A 12,079-nucleotide genomic window follows, 5' to 3' on the forward strand; every position below is an offset into this window, starting at 1 on the left:
CGTGACGAGCGTAACCAATCAGCGTCGGCTTTGTATCCGCGTTCGGCCGGGACGCCGGCGGCGGGCGGGGCTCCGGGCCCGGAGGGCGGGAGAGGCGGGCGTATCGGTGGCGGCGGCGGCGGGACGGGCAGGTGAGGCGGCGCCGCGGGGCCGGCGAGGTGGGCGGGTGGATCGTCTGCCTCGGTGGGCAGGGAGGGCGGACCGATCGGCGGCGGGTGAGGCCGGTGAGGCGAGCCGAGCGGCGTGCTGACCGGGCGGCCGGGCCGAGCGGCGGCGGGTGGGGCCGTAGGCTCGTGGCGGGAGGGCGCAGGAGGGCTCCGCGGTGGGACGCGAGGGACCCCGGGGGACAGTAGGGACCCCCGGCCGCCCCGTGCTCTCCCCCGGTCCCCGGTTTCTCGCTGCGGGGGTACTGTCCGCCGTCGACCTCCCGGGCAGCGAGCGTCCTGGCCCCCCGAGCAGCCCGAAGCGGGCTACGACCCCCTCGCTCTGGTTCCTTCCTTAAAAATGATCGCGCACGCCGCGGACCTTCGCCTCCGCTCCGAATCTTGGAGCTCTGATCTCCTCCCGCCCGGTCCCTCGCCGTCTTTTCTTTGTAGTAATGGACTTTGTTTTGCTTATTTAGCACGTTTTTAGTTGAGCGCCTGCCGTGTGCTGGGCGGCTCTGGGATGCAGTGGCGGGGCGAGTTACTGGCGTCTTTCTTCCGAGCTTACAGTCTGTAGGGAGGTAGGAGGGGCTCACACAAGCTCCCGTCGAGTTGCGTATTTAAGCAAATGAAGAATTACAGCTGTGAAGTGATAACAGCGCTCAGGGATAACTGAGTATGTAAATAAGGAGATCTTGCCTTAAGTTAGGTGAGAAAGGCATTTCTTTTCTTTCTTTTTTAAAAAAATATTTATTTATTTGGCTGCACCAGGTCTTAGTTGTAGCCTGGGGCATCTAGTTCCTGACCAGGGATCTCACCCGTGCCCCTTGCTTTGGGAGCGCAGAGTCTCAGCCGCTGGACCTCACCACCCCCGCAACCCCCGCCTCCCCCAGGGAAGTACCCAGAAAGGCATTTCTGATGAACTGACTGAAAGCTTGGTCTGAGATCTGATGCCGTTATGCAAACAAGGGAAGGAGACACTCCAGGACAAGGGAATTGAGGGGGTACAAAGACGCTTACTCCTTGGAAGGAAAGTTATGACCAACCTAGATAGCATATTCAAAAGCAGAGACATTACTTTGCCAACAAAGGTCCGTCTAGTTAAGGCTATGGTTTTTCCAGTAGTCATGTATGGATGTGAGAGTTGGACTGTGAAGAAAGCTGAGCGCGGAAGAATTGATGCTTTTGAACTGTGGTGTTGGAGAAGACTCTTGAGAGTCCCTTGGACTGCAAGGAGATCCAACCAGTCCATTCTAAAGGAGATCAGCCCTGGTTGTTCTTTGGAAGGAATGATGCTAGAGCTGAAACTCCAGTACTTTGGCGACCTCATGCGAAGAGTTGACTCATTGGAAAAGACTGATGCTGGGAGGGATTGGGGGCAGGAGGAGAAGGGGACGACAGAGGATGAGATGGCTGGATGGCATCACCGACTCGATGGACATGAGTTTGGGTGAACTCCGGGAGCTGGTGATGGACAGGGAGGCCTGGCGTGCTGTGATTCATGGGGTCACAAAGAGTCGGACACGACTGAGTGACTGAACTGAAGGACCATATGACAGGAGGAAGCAGGGGCAGCACAAAGGCTGAAGAATATATCTGAGGGGTTTGAGCTAAGCGACAAGGGCGGACTGTGGGCGATGACACTGGAACCAGAGCAACAGGGCCTGAGCCACCACGGAGGAGTTTCGTTCTTGCCCCAAACAAACGTTTCAAGCAGGAGGGAGTGGAGATCAGCTTTGCATTTCCAAAACGTCCCCCGGCAGGGGGTGCCAGAGGTTAGGGTAGACCAGTTAGACTACTGCATTACACCAGGCCATAATTATTGGAACTTGAAGGGTAGTGGAGAGGAGAGAAGGGTAGGGTAATAGTATTATTTTTCACACAGGAGAAATGCTTTTTATCAAATTTTGAGTTGCATCTAACAAGTCTCAAAAGTAGATTGCCATTGATTGTGATCCCACATTTAATCCTGAACTATATCACTGAATCCCATACATCTAAGCTCCACCCCTCCACAAGTATAATTGTCATAGCACATTATGTTAGTTTTAGGTGTACAACATAATGATTTGGTATTTATTATACATTGCAAAGTGATCACAATAAGTCTAGTTACCACCCATCATCATAGTGACAAAAACTTTTTGCCTTGTCATGAGAACTTAAAAAAAAAAAAAATATTTTTATGTATTTGGCTATGCTGGGTCTTTGTTGCATCACGTGGGATCTAGTTTCTGACCAGGGATCGAACCTGGGCCCCTGCATTGGGAGTGTGGAGTCTTAGTCACTAGACCACCAGGGAAGTCCTGTGATGAAAACTTTTAAGTTTATTTTCTTGGCAACTTTCAGATTTGAAATACAATACTGACTATAGTGACCACAATGTATATTACATTCTGTGCGTGTGTGCTAAGTCGCTTCGGTCCTGTCTGACTCTTATGCAACTGTAGCGCATAGACTGTACATGAACTGTAGCTCCATGGACTGTAGCCCACTTGTCTCCTCTGTTCATGGGGATTCTCCAGGCAAGAATACTGGAGTGGGTTGCCATGCCCTCCTCCAGGGGAGCTTCCTGACCCAGAGATTGAACCCACATCTCTCTCTTACATTTCCTACATTGGCAAGCGGGTTCTTTACCACTGGTGCCACCTGGGAAGCCCCATATTACATCCTACGGTGTATTTATTTTATAACTGGAAGTTTGTACCTCTTGACCTCCGTCATTTATTTTGCCTACCCCTCAACTGCCCTCCCCAAGAGAGGAGTATTTTTATTTTAGAAATTTGCCTTTGCTAGTATTTTGAAAAGAACTCTTTATTTATTTGGCTGCCCCAGGTCTTAGTTGTGGTATATGGGATCCAGTTCCCCAACCAAAGACGGAACCTGGGCCCCCTGCATTGAGTCTTAACTCACCTACTTCGAGGTGGTTATAGACATGTAAGCGGGTGATTGCCTGAGAAAGGTGTACAGAGTGAGGCAGGCTCCAAAACCCAGCAGAGGGTGAGGCCCCTGTAGCGAAAGGGACCGACCTCTGGTTATAGCAGAAAAGGGTGCAGATGTGTGGCTGCTTCCTGGAAGCTGAGGGTGTTTCCTTTGATGCCTCCTGTGTTCTTTGTGTAGGATGAAGTAAGGCAGTTGGTTGGGAGAGGAGTTCTAAAGTTTTAAGATGATCTTTGTGGGGAAAATGAGTTGATCAGGACACAGTAGGACTGCTAAACAGTGTGGGGTCCCCATGAGGCTGGGGACTTTGAGCGTGCTGTTGACTGGAGCACTGCTCACTGGAAATATTGCCACCACTGTCATCTCTCCGCTGGCTCCCATGGGGGCCTTCTAACTTGCTTCTTTGCTCCCTTTGTCCATGCCCCCTCTTCTCAGTGGCTCAGACGGTAAAGTGTCTGCCTGCAATGCAGGAGACCCCGGTTCAATCCCTGGGTTGGGAAGATCTCCTGGAGAAGAAAATGGCAGCCCACTCCAATATTCTTGCCTGGAAAATCCCATGGACAGAGGAGCTACAGTCCATGGGGCTGCAAAGAGTCGGACATTACTGAGCGACTTCCCTTTCACTTTCCTCTTCCCAACCCACCTTTCCTTACAAAGCACCAAGAGTTATTTTGTAAGAGTATAAATCGGATTATGTTCCTTCCCTGTCCTGAACCCTGCAGCGACTTCCTAGCACACTGAGAATAATGCAACCCAGGCCTTGACCTTGCCTTGACCTTGTGTCATGTGTACTGGCTTCACTTCCTTCCACTCTCCAGTCTAGGCGTGCTGAGCCTTACTGCTTCCTGAGCGAGTCAGGCACAGTCCCATCTGGCAGTCTTTGCACTTACTGTTCTTTCAGTCTGCAATATTCTTTCTCACATCTTTCCTTTGTCCGCTTGTTCTCATTTCTGCCTTCAGGTCTTTGCTCAAATATCGTTTTTGAGATAGGCCTTGCCAGACAACCCTGTCTCAAATAGGCCTGGGTCACCTCAGCCTTGAATGCCAATTTCACTTTTCTCGGTACCTCTAATCACTCCCTCAACTAGATGTAAGCACCACGAGGGCAGGGATTTAATTTTGTAACCTGGTATATATTTCCAGCACCCGTAACTGCCCAGAACACAGTAGGCACTCAGTAAATATGTGTTGAATGAATGAATGAGCAAATGGATGTATTTCCTACCTGCGCTCTCCCTAAAATGTTAGATTCCGGAGGGTAGAGACTTCGTCCTTATTTTTCTTCACCTGATTCTCCACTGCCTAGTAACACAGATCAGAGCGTGTGGCTTTGTTGTTCACTGAATGAAGGGTCATGGCTATCTGATGGAACCCGCCTGCTCTGCCGTGTGACTGTCTCTCCTGGATGCCTGGTGGCCCCTCCCATTGCTAGATTTCCTGGACACCGTCTCAGACTTTTCATTAGCTGGTGGGGCCTGTTGACCCTGCCTCTGCCTCCAGCCTCCCATCTCTACTGACACAGCCTGGGTGCAGGCCCCAGCGGTTCTCAGACAACACAATAACCTTACTGGTCCCTCTGCTTCCAGGACACTTGCTCTCGCCTCTGTTGCCTGGAAGATCTGTCTTAAGACAAAAGCACACAGAAAAAATTATGGTACCTATGAGACAACTGAAAATGTGAACACTGGATATTTACTATTTAAGGAATTTGCACATTCAAACATATGAATGTATGTAAATACACGAATACTAACTGCAAGGAGATCCAACCAGTCCATTCTGAAGGAGATCAGCCCTGGGATTTCTTTGGAAGGAATGATGCTAAAGCTGAAACTCCAGTACTTTGGCGACCTCATGCGAAGAGTTGACTCATTGGAAAAGACTCTGATGCTGGGAGGGACTGGGGGCAGGAGGAGAAGGGGATGACAGAGGATGAGATGGCTGGATGGCATCACTGACTCGATGGACGTGAGTCTGAGTGAACTCCGGGAGTTGGTGATGGACAGGGAGGCCTGGCGTGCTGCAATTCATGGGGTCGCAAAGAGTCGGACATGACTGAGTGACTGAACTGAACTGAACTGGATAGTATATAAATAAGTATATTTAATACATTAGTATATAAATATGTATAATACCTATAAGTGAGGTGAAAGTCGCTAAGTCGTGTCTGACTCTTTGCGACCCCATGGACTATATAGTCCATGGAATTCTGCAGGCCAGAATACTGGAGTGGGTAGCCTTTCCCTTCTCCAGGGGATCTTCCCAACCCAGGGTTCGAACCCAGGTCTCCCGCATTGCAGACAGATTCTCTACTAGCTGAGCCACAAGGGAAGCCCGTATAATACCTATAGTTTTCAAATATTTATATGGGTTGTGTTACTAGGAATGATATCATGACTGGGAATATCATGTTTTGAGAATTATAAATCGGTAGGGGAAATGGATGGGGTGTGGATGGGTTGTGACTGGTCGTGGGTTTATGGCTGTTGGAGCTGAGTGATGGGCACATAGCAGCTCGTGTTATTAACTTTGTTTTTTTTCCTGTGTTCAAAATCAGCTGGGGTAAAAGTTGAAAAAAGAAATGCAAGTGTGACGATATCTGTCCGCTTGAGAATCTGCCCTGACTACTTAGGCCAGAGTCCAAACTCAGGTGGTCCACCTGGTTTTCCGACCTGGTCCTGATACCACGTCGAGCCTGTGTTCTTTTGTCTTCTCCTGCCCTGTGTCCAGCTCCATGCGGTCCCTGGGTTCACCAAGCTCCTTCACGTCTCTGCTTTGTGTGTGCTGCTCCTCAGCCTGGAGCTGCCCCCAGCCCCCACCCTCACCCCTCGTTTTTTGGCTTTTCCTGCCCTTCTGTACCTAGGTCAGGTGTGACCCTCCCCAGAGAGCCTCCCCGGGGGCAGTGGAGGGAAGCACGGCTCCCATTATTGTAACTGCCTCCCTCTGCTAGACTTTCAGGTCTTTGAAGACAGGCACGGGCCGTGTCTGTACAGTGGTTGCTGCTAAGTCACTTCAGTCGTGTCTGACTCTGTGTGACACCATAGACGGCAGCCCACTAGGCTCCTCTGTCCCTGGGATTCTCCAGTATTTTCCATACTGGAGTGGGTTGCCATTTCCTTCTCCAATGCATGAAAGTGAAAAGTGAAAGTGAAGTCACTCAGTACAAGTGATTGGCACCCCATAAATGATGATGCAATAAGTGGTTATTCATCTTTGAACTCCTAGCACCCAGCACGGTTCTTAGGCCGCGCTCGATAAGTTTTCACTGGGGCGATGTTTGTTGAGTGGGAAGTGCTGTGTGTTGCAGCTATAGGAAGCTGGGCTAGGTATGCCAGCCCACCCCTTATGGTAGGGCTGCAAGCTGCTAGCAGAAATGGTTGGCAGAGTGTGAGGAGGAGCTGGGGAATCACCGGGTTGTTTTCTCCTGGCATTTGTTTCTTCTCTGCAGGCATGGGTTGGAAGTGGAGCCTCTCCCCGGACCTGCCGACAGCCAGCATCATGCAGTTGCTAACTGCTCTTCTCTCACCTGTTGATGCCTCCCAGGAAAAAGCGCCGCCAAGCTGCCCAGAAACCCCAGCTGCTATTCCACCAACAACCACTGGAGGCCCCCAAACACCGCTGTCGATTTCCCCAGCTTCCCGTGGTCACCCACACTAGACAGGTGCCCAGCAAGCCTGTGGACCACAACACCATCACTTCCTGGGTAGGGTTCCTGCCTTGATTTCTGCTCTGCCAGGCTTCTCAGAGTGCATACTCTGCCCCGTGACCAGGGCTGCCAAAGAATTAGGAGCCTCACGGGCTCAGGGACAAGGAGGCAGTGCTCACTTTCCCTCCGTCCTCAGCTGTCTTCTCTGCTGCATCTTTTCGCCTAAGTTCAGGCTGGGGCGTGGGTGGACTGGAATTGGAGTCTTTCCCCCCACCAGTTCCCCTGAAAGAGTTCAGTATAAAAGTATCTCATAGCCGGGTGAGAAAGTCAGATAAATGGCAGAATGAGTGAAAAATGAGATTGTTTCCTGAGCTTCACGTGAGAGGTGGAATTTTTAGCTAAGTAGTCTATTTACTGTTTTGGGGGGGTTTTTTAATGTGGACCATTTTTAAACTCTTTATTGAATTTGTTCCAACATTTTTTCTGTTTTTTTTTTTTTTCCATTTTTTCTGTTTTATGCTTTGTTTTTTTTGGCTGGAAGGCCTGTGAGATCTTAACTCCCCAACCAGGGGTGGAATGCACACCTCCTGCCTTGGAAATGGAGAGCCCCAACTGATGGACTGCCAGGGAAGTCCCTCTGTTTACTGTTTAATGGACCAAACAGTGAAGAAAAACTCTCAGAAATGGCATGTGTTCTGTCTTGACAGTTTATAAGCCCCGGGAAGAGAACACAGCTATGGGGTATCAGAAAGTGGTGTAGCAGAAGAGCCAGACAAAAGCCTGAGCTCTGCTCCAGAGCGCCTGACAGATGTGGTGCAGGAGTACTGGGGAGAACTGGACCCCTGGCTTCAGGAGTGGGGAGGAAGCGTAGGTGTTAGAGCGCTGTTGGTGGGAGGAGGCATGAGCACGTGGATGCGTACAGAGTGCTCCCCACGCGCCAGGCCCTGCTTGCTGCTCTCCATGCCTGATCTCACTCACTGGTCTGCCTTCAGCCCTTTCTTCCTACACGGGGGTCCTCTAGGTGCCAGGCGCCCTGCTAGGTGCTGGGCATCAGTGGTGAAGACGACAGCTGGGCCTGCCCTCAGAACTGAAAGGGAGATGGTTATGTGTGTTGCAGCTGTAGGGTGTGATGAAGCCAGGGAGGCTGAGTAACTTGCCCAAAGCCCGCATCCCTTCCTATGGTTATCCAGTAAGACAGACAGCGGTTGTTTTTTTTGGCCGTGCTGGGTATTTGCCACTACACTTGGGCTTTCTCTAGTTGCAGCAGGCAGGGGCTGCTCTCCATTGTAGTGCACAGGCTTCTCACTGCGGCGGCTTCTCTTGTTGTGGAGCACGGGCTCTAGGTGCTCAAACTTCAGCAGTTGTGGCTCCTGGGTTCTAGAGCTGGACTCTGTAGTTGTGGTGCATGGATTTAGTTGCCCTACAGCATGCGGGATCTTCTCGTACCAGGGATCGAACCCATGTCCCCTGCGTTGGCAGGCAGATTCTTACTGTGCCACCAGGGAAGTCCCTCAGGCAGCTGTTTTAAGTCCATTGCTGTTGTGGGCCCCCATTTAGGATTCTGGTCCTCTGATGCAGTTTCCTTAGGTTTGTGTCTGGGAGTTAGCGTGCTTCACTTTTATTTCTTTCTTTTGGAATCCTTAGGTATCACCTCAGTTTGATACAACAGCAGAAAGCTGGTTTCCAGGCAAGCGGAAGCATCATCATCGAGACCATGCAAGGCGTTCAAGCCGAAAATCTACCAGCTCCAGGTTTCCATGTCTAACGTTTGAGACTCCGCAGTCTTCTGCCAGTTCAGCCACACCTGGGATCCTGGCAATCAGGGATGGCCCCAGTCAACCAGAAAAGGACATTTCCGGAAGGCCTTTGGTGCCCATGCTCAGCCCCCAGAGCTGCAGGGAGCTGTCGGCACACACATTTCCAGACTTCCCGTGTGTGTTCATTCCCCCAGACATCCAGACCCCAGAATCCCCGGGGCAGGGAGAGCCCATTCCCTCTGAACTGAGGGAAAACAGCCTTCCCAGCTGTTCCCTTCACACGAGCACGCCCAAGAGCCCAGAGCCCGGGCCTGTTCTGGTTACAGACACCCCAGAGGAGAAGTACGGGATAAAGGTCACGTGGAGGAGGCGACGACACCTGTTCGCGTACCTCAGGGAGAGGGGAAAGCTGAGCAGAAGCCAGTTCCTTGTGAAAGACTGACTGATTTCCCAGACATCTGTGGTCTCAAGAAATTGATTGCTGGAATCAAAAGGGAATTGAATTCCCAGATTTGCTTTTTAAAATATCTTGTGTCATAAACAGTTTTTAGTATCGTAAACAGTTGACTTCATATTTTTAGTGTATTAACTGTTTAACAAATTTTAAATATAACTGTTTAGAATGTCTGTAAATAAATGGCTGCAGAGTTTTCAGAGAACCCTGCTTCTGACCTACACTAATGCAGCAATACTGCCTCCCCTCCCCCCATAAATGGTCATTCTTAATTGTTCCCTTTACCCACTATCTATTCATTCTTTTAATCACCTCATTCAAAGTAATTCAGTCCACATGTTTGAGGACCAACTCAGTGACTGCTTCCTTTTTGACCCAGTACATGGAAAAACTTGAAGCAGACTGTGACTTTTCCTAGTTGAGCTGCTGTCCCTGCAGTCTTGGCTCATCTGAGAGGGCAGGGTGAAGAGAGTGTTGTAATAAATATGGTGAAGGGGGGTTGCCAGGAGATAAAGGGGACATGATTAAGTTACTTAGGGTTGCTATGTTTTGATTTTTTTTGTTTTCAGTTGAAATAACCTGCAAATATTAACTAGGGTGGGAAAATGATTTCTTGTCCTGTTTAAAATGTATGTAAATAAATCTGTAATCTTTTCAAATACTACTTCTTACTGTTATTAATGCAGAGGGACTGTCCAGTCAACAAAATATCTTACTTTTCTTCCCACCCATACAAGTAGCTTCTCATTCCACTCCATTCCCTCAGCCTTCAGAACGTAGTCTGTGTCAGGTCCAGCCAGAGCAAGACAAGCAGGGATTATTTTCAATGTGGGGATTTGAAGCACAGATAATGAACCGGGTTTAGGGTCACACAGTGAGTGGAGGCTGGCCGGCGAGCACAGAGCTCGGCTCTCCTAGCTTGTGCCACGTTTTCTGCGTTTTAAAAACTCAAAACATGGACGTCACACTAGCTTCGAAGTCGAACGCCGTAAAGTCAACACGCGATGAGTTTTGACAGGATGTTCTGTAGGGACCATAAAACTGCGAATAAGTTGGGGACAAGATTTACTGGATCCGACAGCGGATCTCATTACGGGATACGGACGTTAGAAGACGGCCGGCAGGCAGTCAAGGGCGGGAGATGGAAAAGACCGTCAGGCAAGCGTGCAAAGCAAGTTCGTGGACGCCCTAAGTCTGGGCAGGACTAGGGCAGGCAGAAGGCGTCCTGCGGGTAGGGGGCGCGGCCGCTCATGGATGGGAAGGACTGCTGGGTTGGCAAGTGTGGTTCCGGGAATGTCTCGGGGTCGGAAGGGCGGCCCCCCAGGAAGCGCCCTGGGTGGTCTCTGAGTACTGACCGCAGGGGAGCGCGGGCAGCCGGGGCGCCCGGCCGCAACTGGGGTGTGGACCTGGGCTCCAGCCCAGCGGCGCGTAGCAACCCGCCCTTAGCAACCCTCCAGCGGCGTCGCCGCCCCTAGAAACCCACACGCGGGGGCGGTGGGAGCGGCGGGCGCGCGGACCAATAGGCGCGGAGCGTCGGGCGTGCGGTGGCCAATTGGCGCGGAGCGGCGGGCGCGCGGACCAATGGGCGGTGGTGACAGTGTGGGGTGCGGTTGCGGGGCGGGGCGGCTGCGCCAGGCTGGCCAGGAGCTGCCGCGGGTGTGGACGCGGTCGGCGCTCGCGGGGCTGCAGGATGGAGTCGTCGCTCCGTCGCCCGGGCCCCCGCGGGGACAGGTCAGGAGCGATGGCGGCGGGCGGAGACCCAAGAGGGCCGTGGAGGTCTGGGCTGGGCGCCGAGGGGAGTGGGGGGCGGGTGGGCCGGGGGGCGCGGGGCCCCCACGCCGAGGGCCAGCTCGTGTCCAGTCGCGCCGGGACCCGCGGGGTCGGTCCGGCCTCGTCAGAACGCGTCAGCCAGGGGGTGCTCGGCCTGGGCCGGGGGTGCAGGGTGGCTCTGGGGGCCAGCAGTTGAGGGGGCCGCGGCATCCCGGCCCAGGGCGGGCTCTCCGGGTAGTCAGCGCAGGCCGGGCCAGGCGCAGGCGGGGTGGCTTCGCCTGGGCCTGCGCCCGCCTGCTGCCCTGTACCGCCTGGCGTGCGTCCGGAGCCGGGCCGACCCTGCCCTGGGTCAGCAGCTGAAACCACTCAAAAGCTGGTCGCCCGAGAGGCGTTGGTGCCGACAACACCCGTTTTTCTGTTTCATCGGGTTTTATTTACGTGAGAGCAACGCTCTGTGAAGTTGGTTCACTGCTTTTTGGTTTCTTAAGTCGAGAGAAGAACCGACATTTACAAGTATAAATATGGACGCGCAAGGCGGACATCCAGTTAAAATTCAGCATCATCCGTTGAATTCGGGTGGTGCTCGCTCTGCCATGGCTATCCGGTCAATCTTAAGTGAACGGATTTAAGGCAGTAAATTTCCCGGCTACCAGATGTTTGGTGTGACTCATGATTTTGGGGAAAAAGAAATGGAATTGACTTTGAGAGACCAAGAGGCAAAATGGTTTTTAATTCTTTGGACCTGAAGTTTCAAGGGATAATTGTCGTTTGTCCCTCTTTGTCTTCCCAGAGAAACCAGCTCTTTAATCTGAAAATTGACTTCAAAGAGGAATGTGTGAGTCACCAAATGTTTCTCCTGCCGTATGTTCTGTCATTGGTTAACTGACTTGTTGCCGAGAGGGGAGTGGAATGAATGTCTCTTGCTTTTTTTGGCTTCACGTTGTATGTTTTGGATGTTTTTGATGAGATACATGGATAGAGTTTTCGGTATGAGTACTTTTCAGTGTGAAGGATAGCATCTGACTTTTTAAAGTTTCGTGTGACTTTTTTTTCCTTATTCTTCTTTTGAGTGATGAGACCGTTTCCCCAGAGTTATTTTCAACAAAGTAGAAAAATTATGAGCAAATACACGGAACATTTTTCCTGTATCTGAACTATTTAGTGGAAACTGGAGATGGAATTAGAAACAGCACTCCCAGCCCCTTGGCTGAGTTAGGCGCTTGTGTTGTAGATTCCCCTGGAGATGACAGCAGTGCTTGGCCAGTGCTTGGAACCTGAGCCTTCCTGGCTCTGTGTTCCTGATACAGGATTGAAGATATGGTGGGAGAGGCTGCTCCGCGTGATGCGACCTGGTGACCCAGAGCCGACT

General features: G+C 51.6%; 2 protein-coding genes across 4 annotated transcripts in view; both read left to right on the plus strand.

The window, feature by feature from the left end:
- Window positions 1–42: 42 nt before the first annotated feature.
- Window positions 43–9,596, plus strand: RHNO1 (RAD9-HUS1-RAD1 interacting nuclear orphan 1). Its single transcript, XM_070371745.1, has 3 exons — window positions 43–131; window positions 6,532–6,786; window positions 8,374–9,596. The coding sequence occupies exons 2-3, from the start codon at window positions 6,616–6,618 to the stop codon at window positions 8,926–8,928; spliced, it is 726 nt and encodes a 241-aa protein (XP_070227846.1). The 5' UTR covers window positions 43–131; window positions 6,532–6,615; the 3' UTR covers window positions 8,929–9,596.
- A 959-nt stretch (window positions 9,597–10,555) lies between these two features.
- The window catches only part of TULP3 (TUB like protein 3), a 30,017-nt gene continuing 28,493 nt past the window's right edge, over window positions 10,556–12,079 (plus strand). Inside the window, exon 1 of one of the 3 annotated variants that reach the window (XM_070371748.1) lies at window positions 10,556–10,671. In XM_070371748.1, the coding sequence (XP_070227849.1) occupies window positions 10,631–10,671 (41 nt within the window). In that variant the 5' untranslated portion in view covers window positions 10,556–10,630. Of the gene's footprint in view, window positions 10,717–11,511; window positions 11,546–12,079 lie in introns of those variants that run through there. The other 2 variants (XM_070371747.1, XM_070371749.1) reach the window with 2 other exon arrangements.

This window comes from Bos mutus, chromosome 5, assembly GCF_027580195.1.
Source record: "Bos mutus isolate GX-2022 chromosome 5, NWIPB_WYAK_1.1, whole genome shotgun sequence".
In the NCBI taxonomy this organism is placed as follows: domain Eukaryota; kingdom Metazoa; phylum Chordata; class Mammalia; order Artiodactyla; family Bovidae; genus Bos; species Bos mutus.

Coding starts and splice junctions, on each gene's coding strand:
- RHNO1 (XM_070371745.1), top strand. CDS start 6,616: ATGCCTCCCAGGAAAAAGCGCCGCCAAGCTGCCCAGAAACCCCAGCTG. Junction 6,787..8,373: donor ACAACACCATCACTTCCTGG/GTAGGGTTCCTG, acceptor TGGAATCCTTAG/GTATCACCTCAGTTTGATAC.